A 19616-nucleotide genomic window follows, 5' to 3' on the forward strand; every position below is an offset into this window, starting at 1 on the left:
TGGGAAGTGTGTAGGGGTTCTGTGAGGACATTTATGTTTATTGGTTACTATTCCTGGGGGAAACCTTAGTACTTTTTTATTACTTATGGGCGAATGGGAGTAGCCACAGGAACAGTCTCAGAGGCAATTAGATGATAATATATAAACCATATAACATTTTGCTATGACACACATGATGATTCAGCTCTCTTATCCTCTAAAGTGTATGGTTTAACTGGGGGCACACAAAGGAAAATTTCGAATATACTGTTAGTATAGGCCACTAATCCAATCCACAGAATAGATGTGATAGAAACTGGGGTGAGATATTTGTTGCAAGCACTTAGGGTGTAAAATAATGCTGGTGATTATATGATAATGGACCCTGCTTGGTACAAGAAATAGAGCTCTTAAATATTTATTAATAAACACTAGTTCTAGTTCACCACTAGTCATTGTGGTTGAAAAAATATATCATGCTTTGCATTGGCAAGAATACATGGGCTGCTTTTATACTTTTGCCAGGGCTGCTTTTTCCTCCCAGTCCGGCCCTGCCTGTGTCTGTCCTCTAGTCTCTGTTCTGGTTGCTCAGACTGTAGATATGATGTAATACAAGCCAGCTTGTCTTTGCTTTTGCTAAGGAACTGACTTTTGCAACATTGTTTAAAAAGTATCAACTAGGCAAATGTTGCTTTCAATAACAATTGTTTTTACAAATAACTGTACCTAGAGGGGCAAAAAAAGGTGAATCCGGCCCTGGCAGTTTTTTTGGGGGCATTTAAAGGTGGCAGCCTTACGCTGAAAATAATTAAATTTGTTTAGTTTTCCCCCAGTAGATTCAAGCACACCATACGTCCCCGACTCTCCGTGCTTAGTTATGCCACACGTTCTACACTTGGAATTAAAATACTGAAAGCGCTTATAAACACCGTTCCGATACGGAACCATTCCTCAACAGTTAACAGTTCTACCCGAGTGATAAAGCGAATGCGCACAAACTCACGTGCGCATTTACCTACCATGTATAGCTGACAGCTTCCGGCGCATCAAACCTCTTGGCCCCTGCCATTTCACTTCCGCTCTCTAAAGCGTGTTATGGGGAAGAAAAAAGCAACTTGTGGACTTGGTAGAGCCCTAATCAAAGATAGAGCCCAGAGCCAACGCGGACTGCGGACGAAGGATTCATGGGTAATAAGGAATGCAATTCACATGAAAAGTCGTGATAGAATGTTATTAGCTCAATGCACCTTTTTATTAGCAATTGAAAATAAAATAGCCGGCTACCAATACAAAGTATTATTCTGTTCTTCCTTAGTTTATTTCTTACTGGTCAGATTACGTTTGAGAAAAACTCTGCAACAATTGATTATAATACAGAAGAGTGCTGAGTTATCTGTGAAATAATTAAAATGCACATAATCTGTACCAAGTGATGTGCCTGGCCAGTGCCTAACCATAAAGCCTCGTGGCTTCATATGGACATGGAACTGCTCAAATATTCTTATATTTTACACTAGGGCTACATTATTCTCTGTATTGAATGAAACGTATTAGTAGTAAATCATGTTGGTTTGTATTCTTTATACCAGCTAGTTATATTTTATTTGTTTGTTTGTTTTTTTTTTTTTGGTCCAGCTCCACACCAGTGAATTAAATGATGGCTATGACTGGGGTCGGCTAAATCTGCAGTCTGTGACTGAGCAAAGCACCATTGATGACTTTCTTGCAACAGCAGAGCTTGCAGGGACAGAGTTTGTTGCAGGTAAGAGATTTATTTATTTGGCTGTAGGAAAACTGTACACTGAACGGTGAAGTAAAAAAAAACTTTAAAATATTGTGTAAAATGCAATATAATGATTGCATTCAATCATAAATATGATGATAATCACATATTTGTGTGGTAGAACCCCCATGTATTGGTGTTACAAGGCCCTGAAGCAAAAATATTTTAAGGTTCTTCAGACTTCGAAGTTTAGGCTGTAACTTCTAAAAAAAAAAACAAATGCTCTGTAAGGCTACAAATGTATTGTTATAGTTACTTTTTATTATTGATCCTTCTATTCAGACCCTCTCCTATTCATATTCCAGTCTCTTATTCAAATCAATGCATGGTTGCTGGGGTAATTTGGACCCTAGTTACCAGATTGGTTAAAGCGACACTGACACGTTCCTATAAAAATCATAGGATTGTGTCAGTATAAAGTAAATGCTGCACCCGTAATCGTTCCCCTCAAAGCCCCCCGCAAAGCCGCCTCGCAAACCTGCATTCGCCGACCCTCAGACACTGCTAAAAGACCTTCTGAGCTGTTTCAGTGATGCTGGGCTGGGGGCGGCATGATCCCTCCATAGGCTGATTAAGAATGAAAGCAGGAATTCGGGCTATGCAAGGATCGCTCCACCCCCAGCCCAGAAGCAACCCGGAAGATCTGTTAGTAGTGTTATCGGGTCGGCAGCACACAGGTTCGCGAGGCTGGGGGCGGCTTTGCAGGGGCAGCTTTTCAGGGAACGATTACGGGTGCAGCATTTACTTTATACTGTCATGTTCCTATGATTTTTATAGGAACGTGTCAGTGTCGCTTTAAGATGCAAATTGAAGAGCTGCTGAATAAAAAGCTAAATAATTCAAAAATCTTCAATAATAAAAAATGAGACCTCTTTTGTAATATATTTGTCTGTTAACTAATCACTTACCGATTCCTATAGGAAGTACTCTCAAACACTACATTTATGCAAAATAGGCTCCTTGTTTGGCAAGGAAGAAGCAGGACATTGCTGGTGTCAGGTGCCAGCGAGGAAAGCCTGTCTCTTCCTTCTTAATTTGTACACTACTAATCATATTTGTGCCCAATATGATTAATGCTGTGCAAATGAGTGAGAAAGATCATGCTTGAGTCTACTGTGATCATGCAGCAGGACAAAAATGAGCCAGAGGACCAGCTAAACACTAAATAGATCAATATATATAGAGGAGTGAAATATGGGAAGCAGTACACTAAAGATGGCCATCTCCTTTAAAGTCATTTCCGAACTGATGGATATATTACACTAAAGTATGCATTTTCACACAGAAATCTGTTCAATGTGTGCCGATGGACTGATCCAGCACACACACTTGTAGCAGGAGGTAGCAAATTAGCTGTGAACCAACCTGTGTGCCATTAGTCTTACTGTTTGTAGGGAGAAGATTGAGAACCTGTGTACTGAATCCCCAAGGCTCTACTTACTAGGGCTTTTTATAGCCTTGCAACAGGCAAATTCATTAATGGTGGCTTGCTACATGAATGGGTTTTTACACACACTAAAAAAACTTAAACAAGTTTTTCTTTGTTTATTTAGAGAAACTTAATATCAAGTTTGTTTCTGCTGAGGCAAGAACAGAACTACTTACAAATGAGGAGACCAAGAGGATTCATAAACTCCAAGAGGAGAACAAGCAGTTTTTGTGTATTCCAAGAAGGTATGGCCATAAACCAATGTTTGGCATGTTTTTGCCTTTATATTCTAAAAAAAAAAAAACATGATATTTCTATTCACAGGACAACTAATTATAAATCATGTGTATAATATAGATATGACAGTACTTCTTTGTAACAATGAAATATAGGAAGAAAAGAGGAAGCTTAAATGATAAATGGGTGTGTGATATTAGACACAAGTGTAAGAATAATAATTTTAGCTAATTGGAATGATGAAAGTGGTGGCCCACAATTGCCAGTATTTGAACTTGATCCTGTGCTTGTCCTACAAAGTAAAAATTGTATTCCTTTAATACAGTGCATAGACAGTTAGGATCACTGACACTCTTGGCCTTCAAAAAGTCAAGCCTGCTATTGGCTAAAAATGCTGATATCTCAGAAACTAGTTTTCATGTTTCTTAATTTTTTCTTTTGTATAGTTTTTTAATTATTTGTCTTCTTCTGACTTAAAAGCAATGCTTTGTAAGGTTACAAATGTATTGTTATTTCTACTTTTATTACTCCTCCTTCTATTAAAGCCTCTCCTATTCATATTCCAATCTCTTATTCAAATCAATTCATGGTTGTTAGGGTCATTTGGATTGCTGAAATTCCAGACTGATGGGCTGCTAAATAAAAAGCTTAACTCAAAAGCTGCAAATTATGAAAAAATAAAAACCAACTGCAAATTGACTCAAAATATCATGCTCTACATCATACTAAATTAATTTAAAGGCCAACAAACCCTTTAAAGGTTTAGTAAAGTAAAATGTTTAAGTGGACTGCGGAAAGGAAAGATGTAGGGCTTAGGAAGCTGACAAGGTTGCACTAATCTTAGCTAAAGAGGTTGATGAAAATGTTAATGGTTGCTTAAGAGAAGAAGGAAGCATAGTCCCCTAGGGGTCTCCTTTTTGTTTTTTGACCATCTTTCTCTTTTGTTTAGGGTTCACTTTAAATTAAATTTTAGTTTGCAATAGATAGACCTGATCTAAGCAGCTTTTCCATTAATCTTCATTTTACTTCAAAATACTTCTCATGAGGATATACAGCATTGTTTATTTGGACTTTAGTGTCCTTTTAATCTACTTGAGATTCAGATATATGTTTAGAAAGTACATTTTAAGTGGGATTACTAGAAGAGAAAAAAAGATCTTACCCCTAAAACGTCAGTATTTCTCAGGTTCTGAGATCAGGCCCAGTCATGAGACTTTCTTGCAAATATGGTGTGGCTTTTTATGTAGACATCTTGCTCTTCATGCAAGGCAGAACCGACCTGATGATCCTTCTTTAAATTAGGCAGACTAGATATGCTTCGTGGTTCAATTCATTGTGACCCTTGGCAAATTATCATCTCCTGGATGTTTAGTGTTATGGCTTGATTGCTGTAAAGCACTTTGAGTACCCTGAGAGAAAATCACTATATAAATAATGTCCCCTTCTTTTCAGTCTGTAATGAGTGCATTAAAGTGGAAGCAGAGTATCACTGGTTATAAAAGTGTTGGCAAATTAATAATAAGGCTTCATCTTGTTGCATGAATGTCAGATGTTTACTAACAGAGAATTGTTATTAAGTGACAGGTTGTCACTACCTTGTCTGTGAAGACAAGTGAAATTATCTATAACAACACTTTTACAGATACCTGTTGACCTATTTGAAATTTGGAGCAGTCTTTCAAATGACCAGGCAATGGTACACCCTTGTAGTTATATTATTTTTTTTCTGCTTATTTAAGATTCTTCCATTTGTTTAATTAAGTTTAGATTTTATTTTTAAATTGTATGTTTTTATAGGCCTCACTGGGATGCAAGCACCAGTGCAGAAGTTCTGAGGGAGACTGAGAGAGACACCTTCTTACAGTGGAGACGCCAACTTGCCCAGTATGTATACAGGATTTATGTAATAGCATAAGGCAGGGACTTCTTTGCATATGCAGAAAAATTAATGGACACGTTCAGTTGTCCTGATCCTTAATTAATTTAAAGGAACTGTTCAAAATTAACCTGGGCGGTGCAAAATAAATGTTTCCAATATAGTTAGCCAAAAATATAATGTATAAAGGCTGGAGTGAAGGGATGTCATAACATAACCCAACTTCCTGCTTTGCAGCTTTCTAATCTGTTACTAGTCCGTAACTAATCATTGACGTGAAGGGGGGCCATATGGGACATAACTGTTCTGTTGGATCCTTTTGAATCTGACCTGCATGCTAATGATCAAAAGCAAACTAACTGAACCGTTGTGTCCCATGTGACCCTTCCCCTTAGGTTAGAGAGCTGCAAAGCAGGAAGTTGTGTTCTGGCTATTGCGTTAAACATCCATTCACTCCAGGCTTCATCGATTACATTTTTGTCTAATTATATTGAAAAAAAAATTTTATATTGTACAGCCTATCTTATTTACCCAGTTTTATTTTTACACAAACTGATCCTTTTAGGCTATTGAATGGATTAATTTGAACACTTAGGAATTAACCAAACTCTGCAAAGTGCCTGGTTTTAGCCAAATCCTACATTCATGCATCCCTTGTGTAAGGCACAACCTTTGCACAACTGATTTAAACTTCTATCATTTAATGACTGACAGGTTGGAGGAGGAAAAAAAGCTGATTCTGACACCATTTGAACGGAATTTGGATTTTTGGCGCCAGCTATGGAGAGTAATTGAGAGAAGGTAACACAATTATTTTTGCAATTTAATATACTACATAGGGTAACATAAAGCATAATACATTGGATAATAGTTGTATACTGCTTAATAGATTGTTTTATTGTCATGTTCTTTGTTCCCAAAATTAAAAGCCTAGTACATTTCAGTTTATTTTCAGATCACTATTTAGGGACAGAATTGAGAAACACTACTATATATAGAATCTTTGTATGGTATGCTAATGGTGGGAAACTTTACTTTACAGTGACGTAGTCGTACAAATTGTTGATGCTAGGAACCCTCTTCTGTTCAGGTGCCAAGATTTGGTAAGATATGGCGTCCAATATTTTGCAGTCTTTCAAAAGTCATATTAAAGAGTGCTGTTTATTCCAGTTTTAGAAAGTCAAATTACCTTAGTAAGACTCTGTAGTTGAGAATAAATAAGGATAACTCTATCGGCACACAGTTTGTTGTCAGCCTGAGTATTTTTGCAGGCTGAGAGAAGCTGATCTGCACAGTGCCCCTGCTCCATTGATTTGAATTCTGTCAGCCTGTGTGCGGTAACACACTGACCTTAGCTTCAGCTCCGCTGTCACTGAGATGGTCACTGAGCAGATCTGCTTCTCTCAGCCTGCAAAAATATACAGGCTGACAACAGCCTGTGTGCCTATAGCCTAAATGGATATATGACCAATTGTGGATATAAAAGAGAGAAGTTATTTTTCACTAAATGATTGAATTGTGTAAAAATGATCCCAGTAACATGTTTTGAATCTGTTTTCTGTGACACTTATGTTCTGATTGCCTGCATTTACATGACTGTACAATTTCTCATAATTTTCTGAAACAAATACTTCAGCATTTTTACCATTAAATACTTTATAGCATTTAGCTTTTCAGGCTTCCACTAGAGGTAATTTTTCTCCACCTCTGTATTCATTTTTCTGTATAAGGCAGCACCTCTTATTTACACAGTTATGGCAACCACTTTGACATAAATAGCGGTGAAAGTTACCTGTAGGGGTTATTAGTGTTTTTAAGCATCTTGCGTTCTGCTCTTTGCTGAATTTGCTGGGATGGCCTGGGCAAGTTGGCAGATAAACTTTGTAGATAAACTTCTGGACTCTAGAATGATTAAAAAATGTTCAGATTTTTTTGGCAATACTTTTAAATCCCTTCCCAGATTCATAGACATCTATAACTCTTTCCAAAGGCCTCAGAGACCTCTTTCAATCTAGGCATGATGATGCCACGCACTCAACAAACTAAAGAGCAGTTCCACCCAGGTTCTCTAACTGTGTTTAAATCATTTGCAGCTGATCTGATGCTCCTGATTTTGTATATCCTAAAACATCATTAATTTTTTCTCTCTCCTGCCAGGAGTGTTATGTAAAAGAAATAGACAAGGAAAAAGAGAATATTATCCTCCTAAACAAGGCTGACCTGTTAACAGCACAGCAACGTCAGTCATGGGCAGAGTTCTTTGAGAAGGAGGGTGTGAAGGTTGTATTCTGGTCTGCATTGGCAGAAGGACTGAGGCTTGATGCGGAAGAGAAGGTATGGCACTCCATATCTTTATTAAGGAATACATATATGGATATAAACATACATACATACACATTATGTATGTATGTATGTTTATTAGTTTAGATACACCTATTTTGAATGTCAAAAATCATCCTTTCTTTCTGCTCCCTGGCAGAAAGCATTGTATCTTCTTTATCGGTAAACAATATGAATTTGAATTATAGATCTGTTTTTCATGCATTAAAGACTGGAATAGTTAAAAGTGACAGCAGCTGCATAAGATGAATAGTTTTCTGTATAGTTTTGTTCTGTCCTACCCTGAACAAAAAGTGATAGAACATTTATGTTATAGCAGATTTTAAAAGAAATGGTTTATTAAATGGCAGTTTACCAATATCCTATCTGCCTGAAGCATTTCATGTTGTCTTGCTGAAAGTTCATCCTATGGGATGAAATCGGGAATATCCATGATTCTTAGATATGTACTGACACATGCTGAGTAACAGGAACTGATAATGCAGTGTAAAAACAGCCTGCTTTTAGCATTTTTCTCTCCATACAAACAAGAATATCGTTTGTATAATCACATATAATATGTATGTATAATCACATATAATATGTATGTATAATATATAATAACTGCTGCTTTTAGTTCACTTAAATGTAAAAATACTTTGCATTAATTGCATGTTATATAATGTCAAGGTTTTTCCTTGTCATAGTATTTTATATGTGATATTTTTTACCTGCATATGAAAAGTGGATGTTACTTGATAACAGGGTGAGCATCTAAAGGAAATAAAAGAGAATGAAGGAGACTTTACAGATGAGGAAGAAAGTGAGAGTGAAGAGACACCGGCTGGAAACCTTCATACTAGTGGGGATTCAGGGCAAGATAATGACACAAGTGAAGAGTATGAAGACTGCGAGGAAGATGAAGGTTGGCAAACTTGCTCAGAGGATGCAGGTGATGAAATCATTTCTGCAGATCAAGACCTCACAAGGACCGCAGGGGAAAAATCCATTTCTAACCAAAGTCACTTAGTGGAACGAGATGAGTTACTGGAGATCTTTAAGTCCATACATACAGGGCAGAGGATCAAGGAAGGGCAGATCACAGTGGGGCTGGTAAGCACATGTTTGTCTGTCCACTAAAAAAAACTGTAGCATAATGAAAGAAAATCTAATTCTAAGCAACTTTTTAATAAACATTGATTATAAAAAAAAAAAGTTACTGTTATTTGTAAATGTAATTGCAATTGAAATGCAACATTGTTTCAGCAGTCAAAACAAATAGTGCTGAGAATGTAGACTGGACATAATTATAGTAACAGTTACACTTGCTGAGAAAGTTAAAACTATTGAAATGGTATGTTTGTAGATGAAAGGGCATGTATGTTAATAGACCCAGAAATATATATTGTATTTAATTGTCTCATTCCTTGTAAGGAGACTAATATATGGCAAGGCCTGTAAGTCAAAAGGTAAAATCATATAGTATTGTCAGGGAGCTTGATTAGAATACATGCGTTGGTATCTGTATACTTTTTACTTCTTTAAAAAAATAAAATAAAAGTAGAGAAGCATGCTTCAGTGTGGTGGCTCCTTGCAGGAGTGAAGAAACAAGGACAGAAGTATTTTAAAATCTTTGCACAACATATACGTTCTTAAGACTTTGACTAAACATACAAATCTATCATTGCAAAAGTTTCCACTATGTTCTTCCTTGTTTTTCCACCTTTTCTTTTAGGATTACTGTACCCATTCCCTAGAAATAGTTGTGTGGGTATTTTCTTAGGGTTTCTTCAAGGCAGGGGCATAACAACCGAGGAAGCAGACCCTGCAGCAGGGGGGGCAGGAGGTATAGGGGCCCTGTGAGGTCCTTAATCATATACAATTTTAATAAAGGTAAAACAGGTCAATCTCTAGACATTTTAAGGGCCTGAAAAAAAAATAACTGGTTATGCCACTGCTTCAAGTGTTTGGTTTTTTTGTTTTTTTTTTTAGTATTACTATTCTAAAATTAGGCTGCTGTAACCATTGTGGTGCTGCTGTAAACCTGTGTCCTACCCCTTCCCTTTCTCCAGGTGGGTTACCCTAATGTAGGTAAGAGTTCAACAATAAACACTATACTGGGGAACAAGAAGGTTTCTGTTTCCGCAACACCAGGTCACACAAAGCACTTCCAGGTACGTGAGTTTGTTTGGTTGTTAAAAATCTTCATTTCATACTTGCTCCTTATGTTTAATACTATATAAATAATAGTATATAAATTAAGTCTAAGCCACTATAAAGATCTATATGTCAAACACAGCTTTACTATTTACTTCTGGGGATAAGGTTTAATGGGACCTATGCGAAGCTTTGAGAAAAGTTATTTTTTTAGGTCAATATGTGGAGGTGAAAATGGCAAAATTAAAAGGAAAATAATGGGGATGTGAATATTGTATTGTTTGAAACGGGGAGCAATAATAGTTTAGGAATAGTTTGTATGAAGAACTGGAGTATTTTGAATTTCGATCCTATATGATAGGATTTAATAATGCCACAGTGGTAAGTAGGATGGCTAAATGGTAAATAAGAATAATGATTGGAGGGCATTTGTTTTCTCATCTAAACATTGGCTGCATGTAAATATAGTTGAAATGTCAAAACATTATTGGATAGGAGGAAGGAAAAAGAATTTAAATTTTTAAAATTTATGTATTTGAAGCGTCATAATCCAGAGAGCCCCGAATTACAGGAAGGCCATCTCCCGTAGAGCTCTTTTTAAGATAATAATTCTAATTTTAAGAAATGATTTCCCCTTTCTCTGTAATAATAAAACAGCACCTTGTTATTTCTGCTAACTAAGCTGCATGAATCCACATTGGTGGTAAAACAATCCCTTTGGGTTTCTTTAATGTTTAGAGGACCTAATCCTGAAAATTGAATATAAGCTTCATCATACTGAAATAAGAACCTTTCTTAATATAATCCATTAAAATCTCTTTTCATGCAGGAGTCTGGGGGGGGCTACCTTTCCTAGCAGATGTAAATGTACGAGAACTCAATCAATTCCAGCACAAACAAAATCTAACAAAATAACTGACTTGTCATGACAAACCCTGAATGTATACATTTTTTTAGCTCAAATACATCTTCAAGGCAAAAGAAGCCCCATCAAACAAAATCTGTCTCCCAACTCCTGCATGAAGAGAGACAGATGCTGAAAGGGGGATAGTAAAGAGTAATTTGATTATTTCAGAATCTGGTCAGAATTTTTAATTGAATTTAGAAAGTTTCTTATTTCAGTGAGATTAAGCTTAAATCAAATTTTTATTTTCGTGATGGTTCCCCTTTAAATGTTTTTAGCAGACTTAAGGTATGGTATTCCAAATAATAGATTTTATACTGTATCAGAGGGGAAGTATAAATAATATTGTAATTAGGTAATATTTTAAATCATCTTGGAGGTAAAATATATGATTTAAATTGTGTAGCAGTGTATATAATGCCTTTTCCTTGGTAAAATGTTGTTAGGTATCCTAACATCTGTAAAGCTTTGGGCATTTGGTGGCTGCAAAGATTGATATTTGCTAATGGAAAAGTATTAAGGTAAATGATTTTTCGGGGTCACCTCCTCTATTGACCCAATTAATTGTAACTTATATCATCTCCTGCTTGATATGAGGTGTTTGCAGTACATTTTCTGTGAAACCTTTGATAGCAAAATTGTCCTCTTCAGGAGTATAAAATTATTTTCCTGAATTGAGTTTGCATCTTGTACACTCAGTACGTATTAAGAGCTATGAGCATGGGCATTCTCCATGCAACTGCACACCTGTCAGACATCAATACGTGTGTTTGTCTTTAGCTGTCTCTGCTAAGGCAAGCTGTGTGGCAGCTGCCTACTTCTATGTAATTTTGCAGAGAGAGAATATTCTGTATGCGCAATTAGGTATATACTTATACCCTTAGGATAATATTTTGCATATTCATTATGCCTATTTAAGGGTAAAAAGGATGGAACATAATCGATATGGTTAAACTAGATATGAATTCCCTTTAGGTTTCTTTAGCTACCCATAAAAAATAAAAATTATTTTTGTTGCAGACTCTCTATGTGGAACCCGAACTCTGTCTTTGTGATTGTCCTGGACTAGTGATGCCATCTTTTGTGTCCACTAAAGCAGAGATGATTTGCAGTGGCATTCTACCTATAGATCAGATGCGAGACCATGTCCCACCCATCTCTCTCATATCCTTCAAATATTGTTTATGAAATTGAACAGTACTTCTGTTTATGAAAAATATGTGTGTGTATATTCTGAAATATATACATATGTCCTGCTGATCTCTCCTGTTTTAAAATATAGTACTCCGTACATTGAGGTCAATGCCAGACCCACAGTGATTTGTCCCCTTTTCCTGGAGACTGGTTTCCCTTCAGCATTTTTTCACACTGGGAATTGGTAATAGGTACTTTACTGTGTTGTGTATCATCGCAGTTGGTGGCCTAGGGCTGTGGTTACTCCAGTCAGTTTAGACTCTAGCTTTGACCATGTAGCCTATCAATAAAGGTGAACTATCATTACTTCACAAACATGTAATGGATATTTTAACACTGTTTATTAAAATATCTCGGGTAAAAAATGTTCTCACCCAAAATCTGACTAATTGACCCTTGAGCTGGGTTTTCAAATGTTAGCAGAACAGTAAAAAGATATTCTCCCCAAATCTGAACCTAACTGGCATTAAGTAAATACCAAAAAGTAAGTCTGTAAAGTAATCATGCATCAGTTGCTTAATATATACCCTGCCGCTGCTCCAAGAGTCAAATAATAGGAGTGCATCAAATCTGAAGTGTTCATTGGAACAGAAATTGAACCATGTAACCTTTCAATCATTTAAATATGCAGATTAGGGTTTGGATTCCATTTGGGATTTGGCCTCATTTGTGAAGGATTAAGCATTTCCCAAAATTATGGATTCAGTGCATCCCCTGGAGAAAAATTGCCATGGTACAAGCTTACTCTACAAACTTGTTCTGCAAAAAAAACCAAAAAAACTTTTTCTCTTTTTTTGTATAGAGAACTTTCTAAAGGGTCTTGTCCCCAAAATGTTTTCTGTGATCTTAGTAAATAAGCCGCCCAAGGGCCAACCCCACAGTTTAGAAACACTGCCCTTGACTATCTAGCTGACTCCAGGATGAGTCAGCCATTTGGAATGCCAAAGAGGATCATCAGTAACATAACTACTGCGGGTGCCTTGGGTGTGTGATTGCAGGTAGTTTCAGGATGGGTTTGGACCAAGGTTTGCACAGTGGAAAATGTTGTCCACAGGCCGTCTGTTTCCAGTTCCACTACTGAGGATCATTTAATTCTTTGCTGCAAGTAAAAAATTAGATTAAAGAACACTAATAAAATGTTTTTATATCTCCAAACCTATTAGAAAATGTGTACAATAAATATCTGTGAAAATTACAGTATTAACCTTCAGGTGTATTTTATTAATTATAATAGTTCCCCTTTAAAACAAACAGAAAAACTGTACATTAACAAGAAGAAGCTTTTTGTTAGGCCACTATACTGCATTATTTACCCATACAGAATGCAAAGCTAGTCATTAAATAAAACACTAGTTTGTTCTGTGCCTTTTCTTTAACTGACTTACATTGCTCAGCGTATCCCACGTCATGCTCTAGAAACCATATATGGAATCAATATAATCCGACCAAGAGAAGATGAGGATCAAGACCGTTCTCCAACATCTGAAGAACTATTATATGCCTATGGATGTAAGTCATGTCCTCCTTCCCATGCTCATAGAGCATTGCTTATTGAGTATTTGTATCTGACATGCAGTCACTTTTGTATCAGGTGTCAAGTAAATTATGTTTTGTTTAGTACAGTGAGGAACGTTGTTTGTTTCATGTAATTTTATTGTTATTGTTCTTAGATATGAGAGGATTCATGACTGCTCATGGTCAACCAGATCAGCCAAGATCAGCTCGTTATATACTGAAGGATTATGTCTGTGTAAGTTATCTCAAGTTAGCAGAGAACTTGTTTCTTTGCAAAGTGTGCTTATGTAGTGAATCATTAATGGTATTAAGTATCATTCATGTTGAGCCCACCAGCTACTGCTTTAACTCCCCCCAAAGTTTGGGAAGACTGCTCTGGGCTGACAAGATGGCTTCAGGATGTGAGCTACTCGGAAAACATTTGTTGCATATGTGCAATTTTGGCTGATTCCAACATGACTGGCTATGTATGGTCTTCTGGAGACAGTTTCAACATACCATTCTATGATTATATTTGATTGCATTTCATGTGACTTCGCTAAAATTGTCCCATCTTTGTAGGCGGATGAGGTATAAGCAGGTGATTACACAAATGCTATGTAAGATCCCTGTGGGTGACCAAATTAAGCAATGTCTTAGGGTAAGGTCACACTGGGCGATTTGGGGAGATTTAGTCGCCTGGTGACTAATCGCCTCGTCTTTGCAGTGACCAATTTCCCCGAATGCCTTACCTCTGTCTTGCGCAGGCTAAAATGAAAAGTCACCTGTGGCATGGCACACACGTCGCTTGGTATTTCCGAAGTTTCCTCGCGAGGCAACTTCAGAATATGAAGCGACGTGTGTGCCATGCCACAGTTCAGTCATAATCACTTCTCAAGATACATTAAAAATAAAGTTTACATGCTTTTAAATAGGTACATTAATAGGCAGCTTACATTCTCACACAAACTATTATTGAACACTGTTATCTGTATATGATGCTCGTAATATGTTACAGTAGCATGGTCAGGTTAAAAAAAAGTCCTTCCTCCATGTGGTTCAAACTTTCTACTAGACTTTGTACAAGTTCACCCAGTATTGTACACAATATTCCAATATTTCTGTGTTGGTATGCTAATCCTCCAATAACACTTCAGTAGATCGTTGAATAAAGGCAATTTATTTTTATTTATTATTCAATATAAATATTTTCTAAGTTACCGCACAATGCATTAAGTAATGTGGTTATATTGTAATTATAGGGGAAGCTGTTGTATTGTCATCCTCCCCCTGCAATTGATCCTGCAAACTTTCAGCCACAGTTTGCTAAATATGAAGAAAAAGACTCCCAGACAAGTGGCGAATCACAAGGTCGCAAGGGCAAGAAAGCAAGACAGATAGAAAATGTTGTAGACACCAACTTTTTTCATCAGGTAATTTATCTGAAATACCAATGTCAAACCTACTTTGATGTAAAAGTCTAACTTTTTTTTTTTTATTGACCAAGAACAAATTCAGACACAGTGGTTCATATGAAAACAGCAAGCACCAGCATGAATTTGAATGTAAATTGTGAAATCGAAGTCAATAAAGAGCCCTCAGTATTGTTTAGGGAAATGAGAAGCCATGAGGGAAAGTGTGATGATGATGATGATGATGATGGAAAGATGCTAGCTTAAAGGGGTGGCTCACGTTTAAGTAAACTTTTAGTATGTTATAGAATGGCTAATTGTAGCCAGCAACTTTTTAACCGACCATTTTTTTTTTTATAGTTATTTGCCTTCAACTTTTTCCAGCTTTTAAATGCTCTTTAAGGCTACAAATTCATGGTTATTGCTACTCTTTATTATCCATCTGTCTTTTTAGGCCCTCTCCTATTCATATTCCATTCTCCTATTCAAATCACTGCATGGTTGCTAGGGTAATTTAAACCCTAGCAACCAGGTTGTTGAATTTGCCAATGAGAGCTGCTGAATAAAAGCTAAATAACTCAAAAACCACAAATAGTAATACATGAAAACCAACTGCAAATGTTCTCATTTAAAGGTTCTCATTCCGTTTAAATTGAGGGTTCATCTACCAATGAGCTTGAACATAATTTTAATTTGTTGTGGGTTTTAATGACTGGCATATCTGTCACTATGGTCACTGAATAATGGAAGCATGACAGATTAATTGGCAAATAAAAAACTGCAGAACATATTACCTAAAAAAAAAAAAAAAAAAAAACCCTGCAGAACAGAATTGCTAAATGGCTACTCTGCCCTTTAAATGTTACATTATTTTTCACTTTTCAGGAGAATGTTCGTGCTTTGACCAAAGGCGTGCAATCTGTAATGGGATACAAGCCAGGCAGTGGCCCAGTACCCTTACATGCCACCAGCTCAGACCCAGTAGCAGGAAAACCCTGGAAAAAGCATGGAAACAAAAACAAGAAAGAGAAAATCCGGCGACTCAACAAGCACTTAGATGCATGAAAAATGGATACACAAGGAACCAAAAACATTTTTAACAGTGTATTTTATTCTGCATTTAGCTGTGATTTCTTTTTAATCATTTCACTTTACATTACCTTGGCATATACAATTCAGGTGCAATATGTGTTGGACTAGGAAATAAACCTGCTACTAAATATTTCAATACAGCTGTTCAAAGGCTTAAAACAGATCTCACTGAACTAGCAGGATGGGGACCCTAAACAAGTGTAAACAAGTCTGAATTCTTGTTGCATTCTCCTTAAATTTTGAATTCTCAAATTTAAAGGTAAAGTATTTGAATACCCTTTTGCCAAACTCTTGTTGACCCTCCTTAGGCATGTTTCCAGATCATGGTAAAATCATAAAAGTTGTGTGTGTGTGTGTATATATATATATATATATAAAATTGCTTTATTTGCTTCTTTTTGTAGATACAGTGCTTCAAGAACTAATATGTTTCATGCCTGGACTCAAATGATACATCCAAACAAATTTCCTATACTAAAATACACTGTTTGTTTTATGCTCTGAACTCAAAATATTTTGAGCGTGTGCACAGCTTAGAGAAAGCATTGGTTCCAGCAATTGCTCCACCACTGTCATGCTGAGGATGTGACTAGTTCTGATAACTATAACTGAAATAAGTACCAAATTCATCCTGTTTTTGAGTTATATTTGCCTCACTTTAACAGTTGAAATTACAACATAATACAGTGGTTCCCAAACTGTGGGGCTGCATAAAAAAAAATTGTGTTCAGCCTCCCCCAGTAAGTAAAAAAACAAAAACATCATTGGTGGCCAGGGTGTCCCCTAAAAGTTAAAAGAAAAGGTATTGGTGGTCAGGGTCGCAAACAACTCAACTTTACCTCTCCAAGCTCACAGTCCCATAAGGCTGCTCCTAAACTTCCTCCCGGGTGCTCTGTCCACAGCGTCCCCACTGCATATCACACTCAAGACCAAGGAAAAAGGATGGCAGGTTTATTGCAGTAACCTGCGTTTCGGGAATCAATCCCTTAATCATAAGCTAATCATTGCTTATTGCAGGTTTTAATTGCGTTTCATATGGTGGGAACCTTTGACTGTTACAGTGTGTGTGGGGGGGGGGGTGCGCGCAAATATATGGGTCAACGTTTTTCTGCGCCCCTAATGGCAGCCCTGGATGGCCCGTTTGGGTAATATTTGGGGAGAATGCTAGATACTCCTGAAAGCCTAATTAGAGGGGCAAGTAGGGTGAAAACTTGGGTGAACACATTTTCTGCCCTAGATATTCTTAAAACTATGATGAATGCCAGGTATACCAATACTTTCCTATATTTGTTACCTTGTTACGAGCTAAGGGGTGCCTGAACAAATGCTGGTCCCATAAGGATGGTTTGAACCAAAATAGTCCAGCACCTACTGGTTTAAAATAGATATATACATACGGTCTTATCTTTGTGTGCCCCATATCTGGTACAAACGTTTGCTGTGGGCTAAATTAAACTGTACATTTCTCATATGTATTATGTTATTTTTAAAGGGGTGGTTCACCTTTAAGTTAACTTTTAATATGCTACAGAATGACTTATTCTAAGCAACTTTTCAATTGGCCTTCATTTTTTTTATAGTTTTTGAATGATTTGCCTTCTGACTCTTTCCAGCTTTCCAATAGGGGTCACTGACCCCATCTAAAAAACAAATGCTCTGTGAGATAACACATTTATTGTTATTGCTACTTTTTATTACTCTTTCTATTCAGTTCAACTCCTATTTTTATTCAAATCAATGCAGGGTTACTAGGGTAATTTGGACCCTAACAAACTGGGGAGCTGCTAAAAAGTGGGGGGGTCCCAATTTTTTATTGTACTACCATTTGTCTGCATGCTTTACCATTCACAGGGAGTATGTGCTTTAAAACAATGGCTCGGTGTTGTGGTGATGTTTTGTAGTGACTACAGTTTTTGCAGCTGAGGGAAAATCCTCACAAAATGCTTGAAACTGCTGGCAGCCATCTTCTACTATACTCAGTTGAAATTGTATCTATATCACTGAGGAGAAAGAATGAATTGCAAGAGTCCAGGATTAAATATGCTGTAGCACTCAAAACATGTTGGGTTAGGTGATTCTGCCAAATAAACAGCTTTTCTATCTTCATTTGGATTGCTGGTTTCTCTATACAGTGGTATCTGCTGAACAAAGAGAGCCACCAATGCCCACACTTCCATATGAAACATATATTACCAGATGTCGCTTTGAAACATGGCTTCTGCATCGCCTAGAAACTGCTGTGCAGAAAATTAATCTGCATAAGGACACAAAAAATGGGTTAAAGGAGAAGGAAAGGTTAAAACTAAGTAAGCCTTATCAGAAAGGTCCATCTAAAAAAACCAGTAAACCCCCAAAGTAGTGCTGCTCTGAGTCCCCTGTCAAATGAAACACTGCATTTCTTTCCTTCTATTGTGTACACGTGGGCTTCTGTATCAGACTTCCTGCCTTCAGCTTAAACCTCATTGCCCTGGGCAAGAGCATGCTCAGTTTGCTCCTCCCTTCTCTACAGTAATCTGAGCCCAGAGCAGGGAGAGACTCAGGCAGGAAGTGACCATGTCACACCATGTTAATACTGCAGCTTCTATCCTATAGCATTCTAGCTTGCACTATTGCAGCTAATCTATTGGCAATAAAATGCCTCCATAGCTTTCCTTCTCCTTTAAAGGGATATATACAGTTAGGCCCTTAAATCTTTGGACAGAGACCACTTTTTTTCTAATTTTGGTTCTGTACATTACCACAATGAATTTTAAATGAAACAACTTAGATGCAGTTGAACTGCAGACTTTCATCTTTAATTCAGTGGGTTACACAAAAAGATTGCCTAAAAATGTGATCTTTTTGTTCAACCCACTGAATTAAAGCTGAAAGTCTGCATTTCAACTGCATCTGAGTCGTTTCATTTAAAATTCATTGTGATAATGTACAGAACCAAAATTAGAAAAAAGTTTTTTCTGTCCAAAGATTTATGGGCCTAACTGTAGGTAGTCACACATTACCTCTTTTTTTAAAACTGCTTCCAAACTGTTGTTGGCTAGGTCACTATGCATAAACCCAGGTATTGCTATTTTCAAGGCAATCAGACCTGCAAATAGTTATCTCTGCCAATGTTACTGCTGCTATACCAAACGTACTGTTTATCTTGACAAGTGTTCTCTTTGGGTGTGTCTCATTGTTGAAGTGCTAAACTATGCTGCTCTTCGTCATAATAATTATAAAATGCTTTAAAGGTAAGGCTAGGTTCACACAGGCATTATTATGTACTTTACCGATGTGCTAATTTGTAAACCATGGTAGGTAGCTTTAATTCCTCCAATGTTAGCAGTTTAGACTGGGCCTTTACACCATCCAGACCTGGGTTATTATTCGTATACACTACCCAGTTTATTATTGGTTATTTCCAGTATAGGCCACAATCACATGAAGAGTAAACACCTTTTCACAAGTTTGTTTTTGTTTTGTGCCTAATAAGTTCCTTGAGCATCTCCGGTAATTGACTGTAATAAGCAAAAAGGCTTATCCTAATTCATGCACAGATTTGGTGGGGCATGTGCAATCCTATAATGTTGGAGTAGGTCTGTCGAATTTAAAATCTGCATTACTGGTGCTTCTTCTTTGTGCATGCATAAATGCTGGCTACCGGCATACCTTACTTACAGTTCTGTAGAAAGAAGGCATGTTTCTATCATACAGAAACTAGTACTTTATATAAAGATGTAGGAGTAATGATTGCTACTAAG

The 19616-nt window shown here is 36.9% G+C and overlaps 1 protein-coding gene across 1 annotated transcript; it reads left to right on the forward strand.

Moving 5' to 3' along the window:
* Window positions 1–941: 941 nt before the first annotated feature.
* On the forward strand, window positions 942–16250 carry lsg1.L (large 60S subunit nuclear export GTPase 1 L homeolog; the record flags this gene model as incomplete). The annotated part of the gene is given in 14 exon segments (NM_001091147.1): window positions 942–1167; window positions 1615–1741; window positions 3316–3437; window positions 5224–5312; window positions 6019–6105; window positions 6347–6407; window positions 7462–7638; window positions 8389–8736; window positions 9696–9797; window positions 11705–11848; window positions 13264–13387; window positions 13549–13628; window positions 14635–14805; window positions 15670–16250. Coding segments are annotated over 3 exon segments (342 nt in total), but the record flags the coding sequence as incomplete, so codon positions are not given.
* Between the last annotated feature and the right edge of the window lie 3366 nt (window positions 16251–19616).

Source organism: Xenopus laevis, chromosome 5L, assembly GCF_017654675.1.
Source record: "Xenopus laevis strain J_2021 chromosome 5L, Xenopus_laevis_v10.1, whole genome shotgun sequence".
Taxonomy (NCBI): domain Eukaryota; kingdom Metazoa; phylum Chordata; class Amphibia; order Anura; family Pipidae; genus Xenopus; species Xenopus laevis.